Raw genomic sequence first — 24,935 nt, 5'->3', positions numbered from 1 at the left:
GAGCCCCTACAAGATAACGTTCTGTGTGTCCCCTCTCAGAAAGAATACTGATTTGACTGCTGTTGGTAGTGACATGTATCTCAACAACATCTCACAGATTTCACATGGGTAATTTTAACCTGCCTCATAGGTAGTCCTCTAATGCATTTCTTAAGGCAATCAGTTATAAAAACAATACTGAATAAGCAAGCACTATTTGTCAACAAGCTCTCACTCACATATCAGGAAACCCCAGAAGTGCTACATCATAAGACTCATTTACCAGCATAATAGCTTAATTCATTGCACATATAAATCAGATTTGAATACACAAGAAAATCATATTGCTACTTCAACTGCACACTGGTTATACATTTAAGAATGTTTGTATAAATACTATTCCCCCATTTACTTTTTCATCCAACAGGGGAAACAGAATAGCAGCAATTCTACTGAAAGTTCCAAGTAGAAAGTAACATTGTCCAGCCAGAGAGCAATTAAGGTGAATTTAAACTAACTTTGTAAGTATGCAATATAAAGTATTTCAAACACACAAAATGAGGTCAGCTTAGTGAATCTGAATCATCATCTGCTTAGCAGATTCTTAAAGTTAAATTTTTACACACACAGTATTGGACCAGTTGAGCTGTTTCAGTTTTTTTCAAGAAATAAATGATCTGGCCTCAAGTGGTATTTAATAAGTTACCAACTATACCCATAGTCAAAGTGAGATGGCTCTGCAATTTTAAGATTTGAGAAAGATTTAGCCAGTGGGGTTTTTTTCCCTGTGGAAAAAAAATAATAAAGAAACTCGATTCATCTTAAGGGGAAACCACTTTGGGGTGAAAACACACAAATCTTTCAGATTTTATATATATAAAGACACAACGCACTGAAGACATTTCTAAACACCCAATAGTGCTATATATTAAATGCTATGGGTTAGAGCTCTTAACACTGATAGAGATGCATTTGATTGATATGCAAGGAATCCAAAGAGAAAGACAGTATACACAGACAGCACTTGAGCAACAGCTTCAAGTCCCACAGAAACCTGTGTAAATTCCTTTGCTATTCCATACATGAACAAATTGTGTGGAAATGCAGACAGATATTTAGGGCATTAAGTCTGTTGGTACTACATTAGTAAAGATGACAGCCAGCTGCAAAAATATGCAGGCAACTAAGTTAACAACAAAACAGTAGATCTCCCCTGATGAGCAAGGGAAAAAAAATCCCAGTTTTCCCTTTTAAAGCAGCTCCAAACAGCCTTCCACCCAAAATTGAGATCTTGGCTCCTGGCACTACAGAAGGGTAGATGCAAGAACAAACTAAGCCACTGCACAACAGAAGCTGGAAAATCAGGGGATCAAGGCATAATGAAAACCAGAGATAATTATAACACTTTATGAAACCCATGAGGTACCCACAGCTGAAAGAGTATTAACCTAAACCACCTTCCCTGCCATAAAAATACATAAAGAAAAAAAAATTTTAAAAAGGGGAAAAAATAGAGGGATGAGTGAAACGTTTGGAGTAACTGCTGTATGCAAAGAAGTTGAAGAAGTTGCATGAAAAATAGATCTTCAGTGAAGCAGTGAGGGAAAGATACCATTAGTAGGTGATTATGACAGAATTCTTCACACAGACCAGTACTGGGGAAGACAAGTACCAGTGTGGGGAAAGAAAAGTAAAGAACATCCATTCATTGCCTCTTCCAGTATAAGAGGACATTAGGTGATACCAACAGATGCCAGAATCAAGCCAAGAACTAGGAGGGGATAATACACATGCAATAAGCGGTTGAACTAGAAAGCTCCTTGGTCAGTCTATCTTAGATGCTAGAAATTCACAATGTTCAAAAGCATTTAGACAAACTAATCGAAAAAATAAACATCAAAAATAAATAAGCCTACTAAGCTGTATTATGCACACATATGCTCCACCAAAATAAAAGGGAGGTCAAGGTGGGATCCAAATATATACTTATTCCCCTATACAATCACCTCTGGCTCACAGTCTATAGGCAACAAACAATGTTTCATAAACATGAGGCTACTGCTATTTATGCTGTTACAGTAAGGACAACAGATTAGGTCATCCTTTGTCTTGATTCCATACAACCAACCTTAAGCATATCATGACTAGAGATAAGGAAGCCCAAGAAATTGAGGTACTAGTCAACTTCCTGTAGGTTTTGAACAACTGCTTCAAAGAGTTTCCTCTTTTTCTTCCCATATTTATACAAAGTATCAAAGCTGAAGTGTTTCTCTGTATTTTTTGAAAACTAATTACAAAAACTAGGATGGCTCAAAAGGCAGCTAACAGCTGTGTTTCTGACAAATACAAACAAAAAGTTACCTAGAATCATGGACAAAAGTCACCTGTAACACTTCTATAAATAAAAGGAAAGTATGTTTGTAGTTTTGTTTAAGGATTTGTATATCACAGCCAGGCGATGCCAACTTCAAGCACAAAAAGTAACAGAGAGCAAGGAATACAAAATTATTAGATATAATCTTCATAAGTTATTTCTAGAATAAGAATCTATATGTGCACCAATAAACCATACTCTATATAAGCCCTAAAAGTAAATACAAGCAAGTTATTTCTTTCTGAAAACTCCAAACACATATCCATCACTATTTTTCTAAGCATCTGTCTTTTTCAGTTATTAAGAAATAAATGGAGAGTAAACTTAAAGTACACACCTTGGCATGTTGGGTGGAATTTAATACCTGGCATTGACATTACTGTTTTGTAAAATAGTTTTATTTTACCCTGCAGCAACAAACACTAAATAAAAAAAAACATAAACCAAAAATAATGTGACCTTCAGCTTACATCTCTCAAACACATGCAAGTCTTGCTCTCCATTCCTCTGTAGTGGCAATTAATTTCATTTGTCCTACACTGCAAAAATCTGTCCCACTACTAGAGTGACAGCAAGTCCATCTGTCCTCCTGTCCTTAAGTAAAGGGAGCAAGCTGGCTGGCACAGAGCAGAGGACAACAGACTGGCAGCTGACCCGTGGCTCCACAGGAACAGCTTCCCAAGCAAACAGAGCTACATAGATGCAGATTTTGGCACTGAAAAAAGAGTGTTTCTCCCAGGGCTCTTCAAGTACTTCTGGGTGAGGGGAAAGGAGAAGGGACACAACAGATGTCTCTGAGGTCTAAATGCTAACATTTGAATCTGGCAATACCATGTACCAGAACCATAAAACAAAACACTGAAGGTGAAGCTTCTGATCTGCTATTTTTAAACGTGGACAATTTTAGACAATGAAATGCTGCTCTGCAGTAATAAGCCATCATGAACTTCAACTGGCTTCAGTATCAAAATCAGTATTTTAGAGAGCCATACATGAAGACATGAACACACAAACCACTTCTTCACTGCTATCACAGGTAAGATTACTGTCTGCAAAGGTCTGGACAGACAGCTAATTGAACTAACATTTCACCTTTCCTCCCACAATTCCTTCAAATTTATCTGCTAGACCACAAAATCAAAAAGAATAATCACTTTTTAAACCTTATTGCCTGCAGAATACTCAGGCATCAGAAAATAAGCAGTTTCTTTTTAGTGTCTGAAAATGAAATATTCTTAAGACATCATAACATTTCATTACACAACTGCAATTTGTTCCAAGTCAGTTTATCAACCCTTCAAGCAGCATGAAAGTGCAAATTGACTCTTCAAGTTATGAGTCCAAATCTGAAAGTCAATATAGTGAATAGCTTGAATCAGTTAAACCACATATCCAACTTATTCCACAAACCTAGCAGATGCATCTGTAAGCAAGTGCATTTGATCCAATTACTTCCTGATGCTATAAAAGTAGTGCTCAATATAGAACAGCAATGCTTCAGTGAGAATTACCAAAACAGCTGTAATACCTGGTTGCTTGCCCCACACCCAACTCTCAACAATCGATTTGGCCCTGTAACTGGGCAGCGGAGTCTCTTCTTCATCTTTTTTTTCTTTGTCATTTTGTTCTTCTTTCTTTGATGCAGTTTGGCATTCAGTGCTATCATCTAAAGGAAAAAAAAAAAAAAAAAGAAAAGAAAGAAAGACCAGTCAAGCTACTTGCCCCTTCAACAAAGTTCTAGATTAGAAACGTAAATGGCAAAATGCCCAACCAACAAATTTACAGCAACATTGTCTATCATTAAGAGTACAGGGTCTGGGAAATGGCATTGCACCACACTGTCACAGGTGCTAGGTCTCATGTAACATTTCATAAGATAGTAACCTCAGATTCCAGAAATCACTGCTGTAACCTCCTAGAGAGGATGAGCATTTAATATCAATACCATCACATAAGATTTGCAAAGGATTTGCAAACACTATGGCAAAAGGATGCACTTTTAAATCAGATTTTGCTCCCACCTTTCTGCATTTCTGTAGTATTTACTTGCTTTTATATTCCACTTCCAATACAGGAAAAAAAGATATCAACTGTCTTATTTCAAAATCAAGGAGAGGTATATATTGGCATTTGCACTAATTTTATGCAGCAGCATTTCAACACCTGTATCTACTACCTTAGTAAATACCTGTAAATAAAGAAAATAATACCACTACTTTCAGCAAACAAAGTAACAAAACAGCATTTGCAATCCTTTTGAGATTACTTTCATAACGACAAAACACAGACATTAGTCACTTATCTCTGTAATCAAAGGCTACAAGAAAAGCCTCAGTTTTCTAAAGAGAATAGAACAAGACAGCTGAAGTTTCTCCTTATTCATACTGAGAACATGGATCTCTGTATCTCCAGTCCATTCAATGCATGAGATAGCCTTGTAATTAAGGGCCACTGGCAACTGTTTTCCTCACCCTAACCTTTTTTTTCTAAAAAATATCCCCCAAAATTTTTCAAGTCCAGCATTAGCTGAACATGAAGAGTTTAGTTCTAGCATTGTCACCAGTCTCTTAAAAGTGACTGCTTCTCCATTCCTACTTGCCAAGTTAGTCTACAGGGACTCTCCCAATAAATGGTCCAGCCTCAAGAAGCTAGACAAGTATTAGAATTCTGTCCTTTTTTCTATCTCTTCTTGCATACCCAAAGCATAAGTGTTTGTACTAGTGTATTTCAGAGGACAACAATAAGCAAGAAATTTAAAGCTGTAGCCAAGCACAGCTCATCTAACTGCAGGTTTGCCCAGACTCACCATGACCCCACTTGGAGATCAAAGGTTTTCATTACCTCAGAACATACAGAATACAGGTATCACAGTGTACATAAACATTTGACTATTCTTTTATCCAATCTGAAAAAAAATAATAATGTCTAATCTGGAATTATGCCTAATGGTTGTAACTGGATCTGTGATTGCTTCTTTGTTAAAAACTTGGTAGACTGTAGACAATAGCAACTCCCAAAAGAAATCTTTTCAAGGTGCCTTAGTTATACAAGTTTTAAATCAAAGCTATGTCTCCTAACCTGTAACAGACTAGTGCTCAGGGGGCAGCAGATGAAGACTGAAGAACAGGAAAAAAGAGACATAACTGCAACATGGATGCCATGACTGTGAGCTAAGGAAGGGATAGCAAAGGTCACCTGGGAACAGGTAAAGCACTCTGGATATCCCACTTATAGGTGGCAATCATGGAGATTATAGTCATTTCTCTAGCACCAATGAACAGTCCAGACACCATCAGCATGCTAACACATGTCCAAAATGTGACTCAAGCTAGCTGTTTCTATTCCAAGGCACAAGCATATAACATTAATGGCTCAGATTCCTTTAGAGAGTTAAACCAGCAACTAAGAACCATGTTTAGCCCCAGTAGTTCAGAATAGTGCCATCTTAATCTTACTGTTTCTTCATTCATCCACATGTCTAGAGACATACTTCATGGGGTCTGGGATTTTAGTTAGTGGGTAGAAAGCATTATTGTGTCAAGACTCTAGTTTTTGCAGCTGTGGAGAACTTGATACAATTTTTAACAGATCCGTGGCAAAGGCTTACAACAAAGAGAAACAAAATGTCATTCTGCCCAGCTCCTCGCTGTCAACAGAGAAGGCCCCAGCCCAAGCTGGAACTTAAAACTTTCTACTGTATAAAAACAACTTGGCTTGTAAATCCACAAGGAGGATTTCTTTCTTCCGTTGTCTGTATGAATTGAAAAGGGGAGCAATGAAAGAAGAGGCAGGAAGGAGCTGAGCTAAAAATCACATTAGAAGTCCATGTCAAATGGTTGCACAAAGACCTTCCACTATACTTGCAAAAAACCCGCTTGTATTATAAGGGACAAAGTTGTCATGAGTCTAGATTGAAAGCAGCAACACAGACATCATACTGGGGAAGCAGAGTGACTCTTGAGACAGATATTTTTTTAAATAAGGGAAGGCCAAAGATTTTTGAGAAAGCGAGGCAGCGAGGAAGAAATCTTGTGTATATGTGAAGCCAAAAAAAACAAGTAACAAGAAAGTTTTCAAAACAGTGCATGCAAAACCACACCACGGTGTGACAGACTGTTTTAATTCAGTTTTTCTCAGACTGAAGCACAAATATTGTGGTGAGGGGAAAACAACAGTGCAACATTCCCCTGAAATAAATTTCTTTCAACTATTTTTTGCTTTACAACCTTAAGCCTACAAGTTAAGCCAGGCATGCTTAGGCAGTAAAAACTGAGCAACTCAAGTTAGCTCCCAAACCAAAGTGCTGCAGCTCACTACATCCTGCCCAGCAACAGCCTAATCCAGTATAAACGGGGGATAAAAAGGAAGCAGCTAAAGGTGGAACTTACATTTCATATTCAAATATAATAACTGACACTATATAATTGACTCCAGCACCTGTTACAGTACAATCTTGCACAGCTCTTAAATGCCAACAAACTGACATAGTCAGAAATGCCTCAGTAGAAAGAAAAATCCTGCATCATTTTCCCAACAGATGTTGCCATTAACAATGCAAAATGTTAGGCAGCATGCTTTAGGCAAGGGCTGTATTTTACAGACACTCTAAAATACATTTTGGTAGTTCCATCTCTGGGAAGTATTTCAGCTGCAATACAAAATAATAATTTGTTCTCTGTCAAAGTGCTTTATTTTATATATATAAACATATAAATTTCAACTGATAGGTATTTGTGAAGGAAGGATGCATGCCCAGCCATTTGCAAACCATGTTTACAAAGCCTTCCAGGTGCTGATGTCCAGATGACAGAAGATTCAATCTCCTTAACTCTCATCAGAAATATAGTTTCATTTCTTCCCTGGTATACTATTTTTACAAATGCATTCCTTAAAGTACCAGCTGAATATGAAATACAGCACACTTATGAAGTCAAACAGTCCTATGGGGTGTCTACAGGCTTCCTTCTGTCCTGCAAAGACAGTGTAATAACCCACAGCTCAATGCTGAACACCTGAGCCATTGGGTACAGCAAATATAGTTGAACTGGGGGAGTCAGAAGAGAGTGAGAAAAGAGAGACCCTTTTCACTTTTAACAAGTTCTTTCAAATACAAGAAAAGAGGCTCAAATCAGGAGCCACCTTGTATGCCTGCACACTACTAGTTTGATACGTATGTGGTCTGAATGGCAGCCACTATAACCAATTCTCACATCCTGTTATTATTACCATAAAGATCTGGTTTCTTCCAGTCTGTCTGGAATCACTTGTGGCATTTGGACTTTATTAATCTATTTTAAGTGGCAACACTGAATGAGGTTTGTGGATTCAATGGCACTTGGCTGACAAAGCTCCGACTATCAAGAAGGGGGAAGACCAAGGCCCCAGCGTTTACCAGAGACAAGACAGAGGAGTGAAGCTGTCAATTTTATATTTTTGCCCCAGAACTTAAAATAGCTAACTGAAACAGGAATTCCCAAATTCCCACCTATATAGAAGTCTGAGGAATCAAAAATTTAAAAACAGTCCTGTGCAGTTGACTTATATGTCTTGAAAATTTACAGTAACGGTTCTCTAACCTAAACATTTAGTAAGAATAACATTAATATTTTAGTACTTTTCATTAGCACATAGATCTCAGTATACAAGATTTTAATCTCATCAAAACTTCCCAAGGGCAGCCTGATTATCTTTTAAGCACATGCCATGCTGCAAGTGCACCTGTATTTGGACATCACTACTGTCACAGCTGTGTCCTTAGATGATACTTGAAAACATGCAAACACATCCTGCTGAACACATTTATCAAACATTTTTCTGAAAGTGCCATGAAGAAAAAACACAGAGGTTATTCTAACCAAATGTTCTTGCTAACAGAGGAAAATAATAGACTATTTGCATATTCTTTGTGGAGAGGAAAGGAATGCTTTTCACAACGGATAGCATGTTCTTCCAGTCTATTGCCGCTTCTGATAGCCCCTGAAAGAATGAAATTACTCTTTTGAACAGCCCAGTGTGCATCAACTACAGCACCAGGGAACAAAAAGGATGAGTATAAATCAGAACTTCTTAGAACAGCCTGCATAGAAATGACTACTTACAGCAGCCCCGCTTCTTTACTTCCAAATTGGTCAACATAGCAGAAGAATCTGAATAGTGAGACTAAAACATACTGCTTTCAATATAAAAGCATTAGGTCATATAAATTTCATTACTGGTACTTTTACTTTGCCTCTTGAAATACATTTGTAGATCATTTACGTAAAAAAAGTAACTACCAACTGAACAGACTGAAATACTCTTAGAGTTTAATTTCATGAAATTCAATTTGAACTGCAAGTTCAGAGATGCAAACTGAACACCATTTTTTCTGGTTCCAAGACTCACTACTGCCTAATGGAACCAAATGTATAATTTGGTCAACAGTGACCAAAAATAGTCTTGATTAGCTTTTTCTTCCCAAAGCTCAGGTTTAGGAAGCAAGATGGTTTTATTTTACCTATCCTGCAGGGCAGCACAGTGGCATTTATGAAGACTATATTCACTGAAAGAGAATGCAAACATTAATTCTAGAAGTTAAGAGCCTGATAAAACTACTGTAGCTTCTACAGAAATAGGTGTTTTCAAAGTACTTAGGTAGAGCAGCAAGTACAGATGAAGGAACATGTTCTCTGGAGTCTCTGAAGACTTTCAGTCAGGAATACCTTATCATTATTTCAGTCCCATTATTGCTAAAGGCAAAACTAAAGGCCATGCCAAACCAAAGTATTTTTGGAAGTCTCAAAATCACAGGACATCCAGTGCAAAATATTAAAAGAACTCTGTACTTTCTGTAATATATTGAACAAGCCTCTAATCAAGGAATTTGGCAAAAAGGGGTAAACCACTGAGACTCACATAATTCTCACTTTAAAGACAGACCTCTGCATCTGTTCATTATTTGTACCTACCATAACATATGCATGTATTAGGTGCAGATGGACAGGTTTTGGCACAGGCTGGGGAGTGCACCTACCTGGTGACTATATGAGGACAGGCTGTGGCTGCCTCATGTTGCACACAGTGGTCACAATAAACCCACCCCAAGGCTCAGCTGAGCCCCTCAGCCACAAGGGCAAAAGAAAGGGCAAAAAAGACAGATGGGGGGCAAGTATATCAAAATCAAGGCCACAGAATGAAGAGGAGGAGGTGCTCCATGTGCCAGAGCAGATGCTCCCCTGCAGCCCATGGAAGGGCCTGTGGGGAAGCAGGTATTTCCCTCAGATGGGAGGAGAGGATCACTGTGGGGCAGGTATTCTGCAGCCAATGGAGAGGATCATGCTGGAGCAGTTCCTGAAGGACTGCAGCCTGTGGGAGGGATCCCATGCTGGATCAGGGGTGTAAGGAGGAAAGAGAGGCAGAGATGAACTGGTACAAACTGAACACAGCCCCCATTCCTCAGCCCCTGTGCTGCTGGAGGAGCAGCCAGAGTAGCTGGGAAGAAAGGAGCAAGGCTGAGGCTGGAAAGGGCAAAGGGAAGGTGGTATTTTAATTTATATCTTTGTTACTTACTATCCAACTCTATCTTAATTGGCAATAAATTAAATTAATTTTGCCCAAGTGAAGTCTGAATTGCCCATGACAGTAATTGGCAAGTGATCTCCCTAGCTTTATCTCAGCCCATGAGGTTTTCCATTATGTTTTATCCCTATGTCTCACTGAAGACAGGGAATTACTGAGTAGCTGACTGGGCAGCTGGCTAAGCAAACCCACAACAACACAGAATAAAAAAAAAAAAACACAGGTACAAAGATATAAGAAAGCTTTCAAGAGCCTCAAAACATCTGGGACGAGTCAGAATTTCTTTATTTTTAAGTATCCTAAAGCTGTTAACACTTTATAAATTTTTTATACCTCTATACCATCTTTCTCCACATCACGTGTACATACAAACACCTAATATGTAAAAATTACTTCACATCATTATTCTTACAGGTGTACCAAGCATAGATGAGCGTGTGAAGTCACAAGACCTCCATTATGAGCTGTCAAGTGAATGGAAATATGTTTTACTTGGCCCCTTTACTGGGCAGCCCTCCACTGCATTGACTTCAAAATGTCTTTTAGTAATATACATGAAAATAGACAACTTTAAGAAAAAAATATACTACCTCTGCTCGCTGCATGAGCAGCTGCTGTAGTAGCCCTTCTGATTAGATCAGCTGTCTTTCTGTCCAATGTCAGCAATAATACTCAACAGGGCCAGCATCAGAATAAGGATAGAAATGTTTCCTAGCTCTGAAAGAGGAGCATAATTCTAGTCCTTACTACAGTACGCAGCCACCCACAACCTCGGAAGCTTATACTCTTGATAAAAATAACATATAACTCACCCTCCTCTTATAAACTGAATTATTTTACCTTCTTACTTTAGAAATAACTTCCTCTAGTGAAAAAAAAAATTATATTTTATTTCCCTTCCCCCTCGTTTTTTAAAGATGACAAATCACAGGCACCACCACCAAAAAAAAAAAAAAAAAAAAAAAAAAAAAGAATGGATCTCCACTAGTAATTAAACATTACTGGCTTAGAACATCACATCTGTCCAACAGTACAATTCAAGGACTAATGGAAGCTGAAATAATAATTCACTGCTACGAAAGCCAGTATCTCCACCATTCTCCTAGACAAAACTTCATTTATTTGATGGTCACATAAATCACTGACAAAACTTATTTGACCATTTGGTAAGCCCTTTTCAGATAGAGTGTGAAACAATCCATTTTGGTTTAGATCAGGTTGGTTATCTGTTCAGTAAGGAGTCAGAAGAGCACCACAATCAGCAGAAAGACACCAGGCAAGAGCAGACTCACTCCATTCTAGCAGAATCCTTCATGAAACAAAATCCACAAAATCCACCTCCAAAGTAATCTCTCTAAATAAATGCATTACTCTGGCATTTGCACAATTAGCAGTGTTTGAACTGCTCTCAAGTGCAATAGAACACAAATTAAAAAAAAAAATTTAAAAGCACTAGTTGCCAGGTTCTGAACAGTTTTCTAGTTAACCTTTTAGTCACTTAATGAATATTGTCAACAACATTAGAAACAGCAGTATCAGCTTTACCTCATTCCTCAGTCCACTTCCTTTAAACAAAGGCTTCAGCAATAGACACCAAGCATACCAAACAGAAGGACACTACCAAGCCTCTCTCATATAACATGGCTAGATATGAAGTTTAATTTCAAAAGGCTGGAAGAGATTTAAGCCTCTATTTGAAGGCTTAAAGCATTTTTCTATACACTTTTATGAACTCAAGTTATAGTTGTATTTAATTCAAAACAAAAACACCTGCAAATTGTATGGACAGGTGACTACAAACCAAAGTTGTGTGACACTATGAAATCCAAAGTCCATTTCATCAAGATAAAAAAAAATAATCAAAAAAGAGAAAACATATTTTAAAATCCATACCTTTTCTTGGAGGTAGTTCACCACTTTGTGTTATGTCTGTTCCAGGATATACAATCTCCCCATCTTTTACCATTTCATTCCACAAGCCACATAATCCATCTCGAGTGAAAGCGAGCTGTTAAAAATAATACATTTTACATATTTACACACAAAAATTTTCTCTCAAGCTAATACTAAAAATACATGAAATTTTATATTTTGTTGCAGAAGAAAGAAAACACATGTATCACTTCACTGGTATATTCATTGTGTGTGAGCAAGATAAGGATTTAAATGATCTTCAGGATCTCCGATTCTCTAGCTATGCTATTTTCAGACTGAAAGCTCAAAACAGTAACTGTTAAATAGAGTCAAATGCAGCAAGACAAATCTTCTTCGAGTGGAAAATTCTCATCAAAAGCATGGATTTAGTCATCTCAGAACTATCCATATGTTCAAGATGACAACATGCCATAATCTAGGGGGCATGGGGTGGGGTGTCCTTTTTCCCCTCTGGAAAAGCTATCCAAACAATGTCAAGCTGCATGAAGTATCACAACAGGGAAGCACGAAAAAGTCACTACAGGTCCCTCTCCAAAGCAGCAACTGAAGGGCTGGACACTGACCCAGAACACATGACACCGAGGCACATATTCACAGACATATTCAGCCGGTTCAAACTGGTCCTGCTGTGCAAAAAGCACCACTACAGCCCTCCCTCTCCCTTCAGCTGCTATAATGCCTCTTCTCCCATGCCGGCTAACGCACATACATATACATTCATCTGCTGAACCAGATTGTGGAACAGAGCAAGATTAAAACCAGCTGGGCCTGCAGTCAGAGCCAGGAGCTGCCCCGGTCCGGATCAGTTACCAATAAATAGACTGTGTGTGCAACAGGACAAATACTTGTGAGGGAACAACCAGCAGAGCCGTGCTAGCTGGAAGTGCTCATGAAAGCACCGGCTGTAACCGGAGTCTCCTCATGATTTATCAGCTTGGATCTCCCCTTGGAGAATCCTAATGACTGTGACTGGCCGTCCACTAATGTCACTTTATAAAATGCTGCAAAACAGGTGTCAACATCCCCGGTGAAATCCGTAATAACCAGGCTATCATTCATAATGGTATAGCGGGAGGGAGGGGGGAAGTACGTGACACAGGAAAACAGAATACCTCCAGCATACTGAAATGGTAGAGACATTTAAAAAGAAAAGCAAATACCTGCTGAAAGCTTCTTTAGAAGCATCCTTGTGTTATACAACCAGTATTCAAATCCTAAGAGTTTTAACTGAGGAGTAATACAAAACTGCTACTTACACAACTGCTGTAGAATACCTAACACCCCTTATACACAGAATTTTGGCTGTGCTTTATTTTTATCTATATCCTGAAGACATTTTAATTATTTAAGAGCACAGGTTTTAAGACCCACAACCACCATCAGGGAAGCTGTGCTGATCAAGCTATCTCAGCTAGTGTGAAGAATTAAGGGGAAGTTGTATGCCTTGACATCATTGTACCACATGCAATTACCATAGTAGTTTCTTGACCACATAATTGCATCCTTCAGAAATTCACTCCAACACATATACATGTTTTCAATTGTTTTTCTTGCAGCATAAAATATGAGCTGACATGTCATACACTGTCACTTCCTCTTTCCTGACCTCAGGAGGGTAAGAAGGAAAAGTATCACACGGTGTGAACCAGACATTATTCAAATAATCTGCAATTTATCAAGTTTGCAGCACCAGAATTACATGGTGACCATGCTGTACTGAAAGGTACAATCCTTGTTCTTCAGAACTAGACAGCACATAGAGCTTTTTCAAAGATGATGAGTTTTGCTAAAAGCTTTAATTTTGGCTTAATTTTTTTAATTGTAATAGTCTGTAAGTAATAGTCTGTAACAGTCTGAAGAAAAGTTGCACTTCAATAATTAAAAAAAAAAAAATCACCATTGACTCACTTTCTTGCATTGTTTTAAGTCTGTAAGTATTTAAAATATAAATGGTATTCACTTTCTCTTTCATCAGATGTGGTCTTATTGTTCAGTGAGGCCCTTAAGGAAATTATATTTCACAATTCTTCTTCTTGCAAAAAGAGCTAAACACAATTGGTTCTCTATTTTTTGCTCACATGTCATAGATGATTAGCTTTTTTTAAACTTTCACCTGCTGAATGCTAATCCATGCTAAAATGCAAAGTTGAAAAATAGCAAGTGAGGTAATTCTCCAGATGGGTTGCATAATAAAGCATGGTTTTCATGAAGTTCAGATTATTGTTTGTTAAACTGCCTTTTCATGTATTTTATTTTACATGCTCAGATCCCCTTTGGTGTGGAAAATTATCCTCATAGCCCTTAAGCTTACACTCTAAAAGCCTTATATTCAGGCTTCAAATTCAAGGTTCTTCACAATGCAGCACTGTTATATTTCAGAAAATTCACTACTTTTGTGAGCATTACTGTAAGGCAGAATCAAGAATTGTTTTCTCCGTTTTAACTCCAAATCCTTTCACAGTACACAATGTTCACTCAAGTCTTTCAAAAAACTGAAAAGTAAACAAAATTTCTTCTGTCTTGGGACTGGCGTTCAAATTCCTATCAAAGTAATTTTCTGGGTATGCTGCATAAAGATAGGGCACAAAGATTATAGCTCCACCATAAGCAGCCTTCAGATAAACAATTTTGCTTTTACTCAGGTTGTAGTTAAATTTTTGCCAGTGGCATACACATGCATTGGTAGAGCAGGGAATGGAGACATGCTTGAAAGTAAAGAAACGCTGATTTTTGTTTATTTTTTTTTAGCAATAATCAAAGTAACGAACTGGAAGGATAATTATGAAGCAGTATTTATAACCAATTCATCTGTAATAACTGAAGACAGCTCAAACCCAACGAGAACAATTCACTTTTAGTCTAGTCAATGTTCAGCAATGTTCATATTAAACAGTGAACTGCCACTATAACAGACAAAAGTGAAGGAAAGTCTGAGTATCTAAATGATAAAATATTCAAGAAATTTTATTTTTATTATTCCAAAACCCTATAGCCATAATAAAAGCTTCACAACTTCTTTAATTTCACTTAACCAACAGAAACAGCAAAGAGCAGATGATATACCGAGGCTCATGCTGCCTTCCAGAGGGACCTCAACCAGCTAGGAAAAATGTCCTGACAGGAACTTCATGACATCTGTAAGAACTGCAAAGTCCTCTCTGCATGCAGCAGTGTGTGCTGGGGGTAACCCAGCTGGAAAGCAGCTTCGCAAAAAAGAACCCGGGGATCCTAGTGGACACCAAGTTGAACATAACCCACCAGAGTGCCCTTGCCACTGCTGTCCTGGGGAGCAGGGCCACTGAGGTATTCCTTCCCCTCCACTCAACATCGGTAAGGCCATAACTGGAATACTGAATCCAGTTCTGGGTTCCTTAGCATAAGAGACATGGACATACTGGACAGAGTCCAACAAAAGGCCAGAAAGATAATTAAGGAATTGGAATATCTCTCCTATGAGGAAAGGCTGAGAGAGCAGGGACTGTTTAACCCCAAGGAGGCTCAGAGGGGGAACTCAGTGTATTTACTTGAAGGGAAAGTGCAAAGATGATGGAGCCAGGCTCTGCTCAGTGGTACTTGGGAGCAGGATGAGGACACAGGCACAAACTGAAACACAGGAGGCTCTCTCTGAACATTAGGAGACACTTTTATCACTGTAAGAGTGACTGAGTACTGGCACAAGCTGCCTAGGGAGGTTGTGGAGTCCTCATCCTCAGTCATTTGGACATGGTCTTGGGCAACTGGCTTTAAAGTGGCCCTGTTTGAACAGGGAAGTTGTAACACATGACCTGCAGAGGTTCTTTCCATCCTCAGCCATTTGTGATTCTGTGAAACTAGCAGCTGAAGATAACAGTAAGTCAACTGTGTGGTAGAAAAGTCAAATATCTACCTCAAATACACAAACCTGATTTATTTTCTTTCATTCTTTCTACAGTGTTTTAAGACTATCTTGGCCAACACAAGCACATACACCTTTCCTCTTTTTCCTACATACACTTCTTGCATGGAGTCATTTGCAAGGAGTCTATCAACACACCCAAGTGCTAAAACGAAAGAACTAGAACTTCATTCAGAACAAATTTGGAACATATCTATTTGGTTTCTATTTTCAAAAAATATTACTCAAAATATTACTTCAAAATTATGGCTGTTTTTCCACTCAATTGTTTAAAGAAAGTTCACAGGCAAGGTATGATACAGTACAAGAGAAGAAAAACATGTTTGATGTTTTCATTGATTCTGACATAGCCAAGGCTGCAAGTACAGGAGTACCTACCTATATTTTGTTAAGCCTAACTCTCTCACACAATTGCTTGATTTGTGGGGACATCTTTGCCACTAATAATTAGTAAGTTCATTTGTGAATCTTTAAAGACTCAGTAGCTCAGTAACTACTCAGTAAGCTAGAAAATTAATTAAGTTTTCATTGAACTTTTGCAACTGGCAACAGTTCCAGAGATGTAGACTCTGTAAAAACCCCACAAGAACCCCAAGGCCCTGCTTCTCCCATCACCTGCACCCTGCCTTCCCAAGACTGAGACAACAGCAGCTCCATGCTCCATCACCACTAATGACTGGCCTACAACCTTGTTCTGTGAACATCCTTGAGCCTCCTACTCATGCTGCCAAATCAAGTGCCATTCCCCATGCCCAAAATCTCCCTTGTTCTTCCCATGACATCTCCTGAACTCCTCTCAGATGAGACCACAGGCACACACCCCCCATCTCCTACAGACCTCACCTTCACGAAGCCCAAGCTATTTCCACCATTTGTCACACATTCTCATCCCCAGACCATGTCTTGACCCCTGTACCTTTAGGGCATGTACCTCACGAAATTAATACTTCACAATATCTAATACCTAATTAATACCACACAAACCTAAGTCTCAGCTCTCATTGCTTATGCCAAGCACAAAAAGCAAGAACATATGCAGACTTGAAATTTCTACTTTACCATAAACTGGGCAGCCCCCAGTCTAATCTTTTGCTAATCTCATCTACACAAATTAAACTGTAATTTATTCTGTCTGGTACAACATTTAATTAAGTCACAAGGATATCTAGTTTGGTTGGCATATGCTGCTGCCATCTCCAACAGGACTGTCAATGAATTTTCCATCCATATCCTTCAACTCTAGAGAATAAGGCACTGGAATTATCATAGCCTTACATTTCAAGAAAATTAAATCTTGCAACCATAACTGGATAGGCTTCTGAGAATTCTCAAAGCACCACTACAATTTTGATGCTAATAAATTATTTTAAGAATAATTTTGTTCTGAAGTCAGACACAGCTTACTCCACACAGTGCAACTGATCATGTTCTTGTACATTTTCACTAACTTTACTACAGAAAGTACAGAAAACTCCATAAAAGCTAACTCGAGCTCAAGACAGATGAAGCCAGGGAAAGGACACAAAAGGACCAATATTTATTCAGGTAGGATTCCTGATTATATAACTGCACTGAAACAACAAGAAAATTACTTCATAATCACAGAACATCAATATGGATTTAAAATGTAAGCTTTTTAAATAATCTTCACCTCAGAATTACCTACATAAGAGAGAGGGGGGGAGAGGAACTGTTCTTCCGTTCAGTTACCTCTGCATTAGCTGTATTATTGCTGCAGTACTTTAAAGACCACATAGGATAATATTTTTCTTTAGAAAGCATTAAAAAAAAAAAAACAGCCCACTAATGGTGAAGAAAATCACAGAAAAGGAAGTCCTTTCCCAAGTCCCTCTGTTGTTTTTGCTTTATTGAAACCATTCAATTTGTGTTTCCTTTTCCATTGTCATCTTCTTCATTATTTTGTCACAGTTCCCTTCCTTCCCTGCTGAAGCATGCCCTGAAAAAAAAGCTGCTTATCACACCCATGCAGAGCACAGTGAAAGATCATTAGATCTAAACCTACTACTCTAAAGCTCTAATCAGAAAAAGACAGGGAACTCCAACAGCCCCATGTTACTTCAACAGATTGAAGTTACCTAGAAACTGTCCCCACAATAAATCTACTGATCTTCCCTTTGTTGCAGAAGTTTATGAACAGCTAATAGTCAATGCAAGGAAAAACTATGCCATTCCCTCAGAAGAGAAATTCTCTAACTTTCTCCATTTGCAGGACAGTGGTTCTGTTTGAGACTACATCTTTTGATAAGCAGTGATTTTAATGTCCTCCAGCCTATCACTCAATGTCTGGCCCCCTCCACTCTCTTTGGAAATAACTTATTTTTGGAGGGCCAGCATTACTTCATTTTTGTAATACTTTTTAGAAATTCCTATTGAAGACTTCCCTTCCTTTCGAAGTGTAGATCTCATTTCCAGGTTCTATAAGAACTTCCCCATAACCCCATCACTTTTTCACCAGAGAAGCAAAACCAAAAAGAAAATTAACAAGAAATAACAAAATACAGAAAGCAACTTACACTAACTTCCTGTTTTTAGTGGCAAAGACATCATTTATTTACATTATCTTCTTAGAAGCAAAGACACTGATCTAGAAGAGTGGGATTATGATGAAAATTAAAGTGCCAAATTTAATTTTGAAGGGAAGGTAAAAAGATTTCAGACCAATGCAACACCTACAAGGTGGCTGTTTCATTTTTAAGAGCTCGCTCTCACCTCTGTGGCAAAAGAATATGACAGAAACAGCCTGCAAACCATGAACACAATGAAAACTGATGAAAATTAATCATATTCCCCTGGTGGACAGCTCCTGCACCTTGACTGTTGCCTACAGTGTTTTTCCACACTACGGGAGAATGAAAGTTTGTCCCCTCTAACCCCTGCTATCAAGCACAACAGTTCTCCACAGGATCCAGAATAAGAAGATTAAGAAACACCCTTTGAGCACACACATGCATCCTATTAAGTGACAGCAATTCTAGTTTTTCATTATTCAGCCATCACTAATTGAAGTTCTCTGCATAAGGTTCTAAATTAATAGTATATCTATTTAATCAGAATTAGCTTAAGCACAGTTTGATTCAGCAAGCTGGATATCTAGGTTTAAGTAAACTATTTTAACCTACCCTTCCATTTCTGTTTTTTACCCTTTCCTTTCAAAAGAAAAAAACAATAAACAAAAAAACCAACCAACCAATCAACCAGTTGTCTTCTTTGGAAGCAGACATTAAAACACAACCTCCCATTACAGACTGATTTTCTATAAATGTTATGGTTTCTACTAGCAACAGACACAAATAGGTAGGTGCTTTTAAATGTACTCATTTAAATCTGAAAAAATAAATTGGAAATTTAAGTGACACACTAACCTTTCTAGCAACTATGTTAAACATGATCCACCAAAAAGTGGCCTGTACTAAAATCCACCTGGATTTGGATTGTTTTATTAATGGTGACGTTATACATACATTATTGATCTATGTCAATTATTATATATTGTGGTACTGAAATTACCTCATACCGAGGTAACTATCTAATTTTTCAGGTACTATAACAGTTTATGCCTTTTCAGATAATGCAGAATAACTTAATTTCGCTCCACCAGGAAATTTAGATTTTTAATAAAACAAATGTTTATCATAAGTTCAAAATTATACTAGCAGCTGTAAATCATAGATTATTAGGTCAATTAATTACATAGTAAAAAGAAATGGAATTATTATGGGGTGCACTTGGGTCTCTGTAGAGCATTTTGCTTCCTATAATTACATTACTTCCATATAAAATAATACAAGCAAAAATATATTGTCAGATACAGTTCCATTAACATTTCACAGGAGTTAATCCTTCAGGCTAGAGACTCACTGCTACAAAAGGACTTGTGTCTTTGATATACTCTTAAGAACAGTAATGACACTGTACATCATGCTGACTTTGTCTCCTAATAGTAGTACCCCAAAACTGAGTAACAACGTTTACATTTGGCCTGGATGACAGCTGGAAGAGTGACGCATGTGGGTGATTAAACACAATCCATGCTAAAATCCACGTGTCACTCCTTTCTTATTATATTAATACCACTATATTATAGACTTATTAATGCACACAGTATTATAATATTCATGTATTACATCATTAATGCAACATCATCTTGAGCTGAAGGGGGAAAAAATCTGATGATTTTCAGAGATTTCACTGGCTTAATTCACAGTTACTGCCTTAACCATCAAGACTGAACAGCAAACTCTCTAACAACAGAGACAAAGAATAAAAACCAAACACCAGACTCTGGAGACCACTACCCACCAAATCAAACATTTCACTTCCCATTCCAGCTACACTCCCCAAATTTCGCAACAAGAACAAACATTTTAAAAAAAAAACAGAAAAAGCTCTTTATAAAGACTAGTCTATCTCTGTATGTCTCCTAAGATAAGAATTTTTTCTCCAAGGACATTTATCTCCCATCTCCTGGACTGCTGTATAGTGAAAAGTTAAAAATTTAATTGGAAAGTGAAGAGTTTCAGGGTCTAATTCTAAACAGCAGTTTGCAGGCAGCTGGACCAATTCACATAAAATAACGTGGTTTTCTCCAAATCTCTCCTAAGTATTATCCTCATCTTTTCAATTCCTGTTGACAGTCTCTTGAACATCAATAAAGCCTTTCTATTATTAGTCAGTAAAAACACGTGGTAGGCAATCAGCATACTCTGTAGACATATAACTTAAAGGATTAAGAGACAACATTTATACCTATAAAGAAACTTCACAGGCAGCTAAGTCAGGCTAGTCAACCAGTAGCTAAAACAGTCAATCATGCAATAGGAAAACTCCCCAGAGCCCAAAATCCTTTACTTGACAGAAGGCATCCGCCATTTAATGCATTAAAAAGGAGTGATTCAAGAATCACATGCACACCTTAAAATACTGAACACTCACATCCAGACCAAGTTCTGTTCTAAGGACCTGTGCAGTATGAAAAACAGCTAACCTAATAAGAAAATTTTATTATACCCAGGAGGCCTAGCTAGTCTTCAGATTCCAGAGAAGTGATGTTTGCGTCCAGAAGATCACAAATTATTACTGTTCTCTAATTTCATTAATCTCATTATTTTGACAACTGCATGACTGGAAGAAAACAAATTAAGTACCCTGGCAATTAGTCTAACTTGTTATCACTCATAAAGAACTCTTGTTTATAAGAGAGCTAAATCACAGAAATTTGTTACAAATAAGGATTTTTAATATTAAAAGGATTTATTACAACACATCAAGTACACAACAGTCTTAGAAGACAGAAGTATTTAATTGCATTTATACACACTCAGCTGAAAATAATCCTTTAAGTCTGGATGGCAACTGAAACCCTCCTGTCAGGAGTTTTTCTACATCCATTTTTTCTATTTATGTAAAAAGGCACTACAAATGAGACACAAAATCTGAAAAATCACATGAACAGACCCATATAATGCAGAAGAAAAACAAACAATGCATAGTCAGCAGCTGTTTGCAAAGACTGCCACTTTTTCAGCTACAATTTTCCTCTACAATCATAGAAGCAACATATTTGTAATCTCAAAGCCAGCTTCCAGAGAGCTAAAAAATATTTGTGTATTTCTTATTATGTTTCTCTTCAAATTGTTTTCTGCAATGTTAACATGCCACATTAGCCAAAACATGTAACTTTGGATCAAAGCCTTTACTTTGGTAAGAATAAAAGATGAAAAGAGAAGTAATCTAGCCAAACCATGGCACAAGCTGTGTCATTTTTTAGCATTTACATAAAAGTCGTACCAAACAATGTAATCTCCAAGGCTGTATCTGTCACTTCTGATTCCTATTTAGCTTGTTTGATGTACAATACTGGAGAAAGGCTGCTTTGAATCACAACTGCTCGAGGAAAAGCCCTGCCTAACCACAAAAACAGCTGAACTCAACCATTCAATTGGCATGTAATTTGGGGTAAAGTCACTCAGGATGTAATTTTTAATTTTATTATTATACAAAAGAATAACACTGGCTGGCCTGTCTGAACATGAATTTCAGAGTTTGGAGCAGGAACTTAGAAAGGTTATTCAAAGTAAGGCAACTAACAGCAATATCTGGGAGAAGGAAGAAAACGGTCAAGACAAGGACTTAATCTAGTTACCCATTTCATCTGAAACAAACCCAAACCACTATACTTCCCTATATTTTCCACTTGATCTCCAAGCCTAAATTGGGAAAATATGATACTATGCTCATCTCTGTAAGATGCAACTTTTAAAAATAATCAGATCATCCTCTAACACCAAAGAAAATTTTCACCAAATACCAGCACGTGGTCAACCACACTGGTCAACAAAGACCAGTTCCATGACAATCACATATATTTGTCAATAAATTAACTCCCTTCAAAAAAGACAAAATTTAAAGGAAGTCCACACCTGTTATACAAACAACTACAGTAAAAGCAATTTGAATTGTTCAAAATATGAATTAGACTTCCATTGCCTTTCAGTTGGATTCTCTTGTGCATTAAAGCTGCTCATTCATATGCAAGCAAAAAAATCACCAAGAAGCTAAGAATTTACAGTTCTAGTAGTAATGCTACATTCTCAGCTATGTGCTTTGACACTCTGCAAAGACAACATACAGATGTAGTCCCTCTTATTTCTAAGCAGAAGGGGCTAGAGTGACAACACTGATCTATTTGCAGTTCAAAATAATTTAGTGTTTCTTCAAGATTGTTTTCAAATCAGCATACTCAAGAAACCCTGTACACCTGTCTAAAGAGCAATGCTGCATGCATTCTGTTTGTCAGCTACTTAGACTAAAAGCATCCTTGGTTTGCACCTGAAAGGTCACAGTGCAATACAGCTACCTAACTCTACCTAAATCTGTCTAAAGAGCAATGCTGCATGCATTCTGTTTGTCAGCTATTTAGACTAAAAGCATCCTTGGTTTGCACCTGAAAGGTCACAGTGCAATACTGCTACCTAACTCTTTACCTGTAAGTCCGTCTTCAACCATTTGGAGTCAAACCTAGCTTGAGCAGCCAAAGTAAAAGATTCAGCAGACATCGTTCCTTCTGCAGCCCTCTCTCCAGGCTGGCTGAGCAGCCCAACCTGTCACAGAACGAGAAAAATAACAATCCAGCACAGGAAATAAAGCCACACGAGGTTATTTTTGTTCAGACTAGGACGGCTTCCACTTGATCTTTCAAAAATTCATCGTAAGGACCTCCGTCGCTCGCATCCCCCGAAGCTGCAGAGGGGGACGGATGCACACGCATTAAGAACACTTCTGGAGCCCCCAGAAGCCCCGCTCCCCTTCCCTGCAACATCCGTGGGAGGGAGAGAGGACGCCTCCCTTCCGCTGCGCCCAGCACCGCCAGCGGCCTAACGCTGCCCCTCACACCCTTACAGCGGGGCATGAAATAAATAATTGATCGCAGATTACGCAAGCCGCGGGCCAACATAAAGCGATTATCAGGGTCACTCGCACCCCTCCACCCCGCCAGGGCCCGCGGGGGGATTCCCCACGGCCGCACGACCCCTTCTCCCAGTGCCATCCCCTCCCTCCTTTCCCCCCCCCCACCCCGCTGTCACCGCCCCCCAGGACCATCACCCGCGGCTTTAACTCACCGCCGACAGCCCCGGGGAGGAGGCAGCGGGGCGGCGGGCAGGTGCCGGCGAGAGGGCCGGGCCGGGAGGAGCGGCTGCAGGCCCCGCCCGGGCAGGGGTCGCTGCGCAGGGTGCGGGGGGCTGCGTGCACCGCCCCTTCCTTCCCTCCCCTCCCTTCCCTTCCCTTCCCTTTCCCTCCCGTGGGGCTGCGGAGCGGAGGCCTCGCTTCCCGCCCCGTTTCCCACCCTGTCCCCAGCGGCCAGATCCACGGGGAGAGGGAGAAGTGTGGGGAGGGGGGTGTGGGGTGGGGACGCTCCCGCTCTCTGCCTCTCCGCCTCCTCCCCGCTAAGCCGGAACGAAGCGCGCCAGGATCGCTGGCACTCACCGGCCGGCCGTGACGGCGGCGCCGGCGGCGGCTTCTCACCCCTTGCCTCGCCTGGAGCTACCGCTCGCTCGGCCCTGAGTAATCCTCGCCCCTCCTTCTGTCGCCTTCCCCCCCCCCCCCCCCCCCCTTTCTCCTTCTCCTTCTCCTTCTCCTCCTCCTCCTCCTCCTCCTCCTCAGGCGGCAGCGCCGCTCGCCGGTCCCTCCCCCCCACCCCCCCCGGTACTCAAGACGGGGGAAACGCGGCCAATTCGCGGCTCAGCCCCCAGTGACGCCACCGGAGCTCTGGGCCAATGGGGAGAGCAGGGGGAGGCGGGACATCCGCTTCCCGAAGGGGCTGCGGCGCCGAGTGGAGCGGTGGGGAGAGCTGTGGGGGATTGGGGGGGTGGGAGTGTTGGGTTCCTTCAGGGGTTGGCCTGGACGCCAAGCTGGTTGTCACAAATAAAGGTCTCCTTTTAGATTGGATGCAGGTGTATGTTCTAAGAAGAAGGTGTAGGTGGGGTTTTTTTACGTCACGTTATCCATCTGCAAACCGTAAATATTTTATTAAAAAAATTTTAAAAAAGGAAGCTTTCAAGTGTTTCCGAGCAGAATAATGAGTAGTTCGGGTGCAGAGGCGAACAAGATGGCAGAAACAGCCTGAAATAGTCGAGGCTGGAGAGGAGAAAGTGATGCCCCTGGGCATAAGGGGAGTAGGGTGCTGGGGAAAGGATCATGGAATCATTGAGGTTGGGAAAGAGCTCTGAGATCATCGAGGCCAGCTGTCAACTCCTGCCCTGAAGTGTTACGTCTACGCATTTTTTGAACACTTGTAGGGATGGTGACTCCTTGGGCAGCTTGATGGAAAACACGTTGATGATGGGAGTCCAGGGGACAGCTAGCCTGTCACTCCAGGGAAAAGCTGAGTGGAGGCAAATTGCTGTGCCTCAGGCTGGGTTTGTAGAGAGCGATGAAATATATCAGCAGTGTGAAGTTAAAATCAGCCAAAACCAAGGTTTCTCTCAATACTTAATATCCAGTTCCCCAGCAGCTGAGGAATGATGTAGGAGCAATGTTTAGCAGGTGGGACCATGGCTGGCTTTGGCCAGCGTGGAGGCACAGACTCAATGGCATTGTAACAGAACAGACCTCCTGCTGGCATTTAGGCAAAATGTAATAATAACTACACGTGTAGTTATTATTCTTTGAGAAACA

The 24,935-nt window shown here is 39.6% G+C and overlaps 1 protein-coding gene across 3 annotated transcripts in view; it reads right to left on the bottom strand.

Moving 5' to 3' along the window:
• The window catches only part of HERC2 (HECT and RLD domain containing E3 ubiquitin protein ligase 2), a 110,884-nt gene extending 87,048 nt beyond the window's left edge, over positions 1–23,836 (bottom strand). For all 3 annotated transcript variants that reach the window (XM_030466662.1, XM_030466670.1, XM_030466675.1), the window contains exons 1-4: positions 23,745–23,836; positions 22,745–22,861; positions 11,804–11,918; positions 3,882–4,019 (exon numbers count right to left, since the gene is read on the bottom strand). In XM_030466662.1, the coding sequence (XP_030322522.1) occupies positions 3,882–4,019; positions 11,804–11,918; positions 22,745–22,816 (325 nt within the window). In that variant the 5' untranslated portion in view covers positions 22,817–22,861; positions 23,745–23,836. The remainder of the gene's footprint in view (positions 1–3,881; positions 4,020–11,803; positions 11,919–22,744; positions 22,862–23,744) is intronic.
• Positions 23,837–24,935: the final 1,099 nt, after the last annotated feature.

This window comes from Calypte anna, chromosome 1, assembly GCF_003957555.1.
Source record: "Calypte anna isolate BGI_N300 chromosome 1, bCalAnn1_v1.p, whole genome shotgun sequence".
NCBI lineage: Eukaryota > Metazoa > Chordata > Aves > Apodiformes > Trochilidae > Calypte > Calypte anna.
The sequence above is the reverse complement of the archived record's forward strand: the minus strand, read 5'-3'. Positions and strand labels throughout refer to the sequence as shown.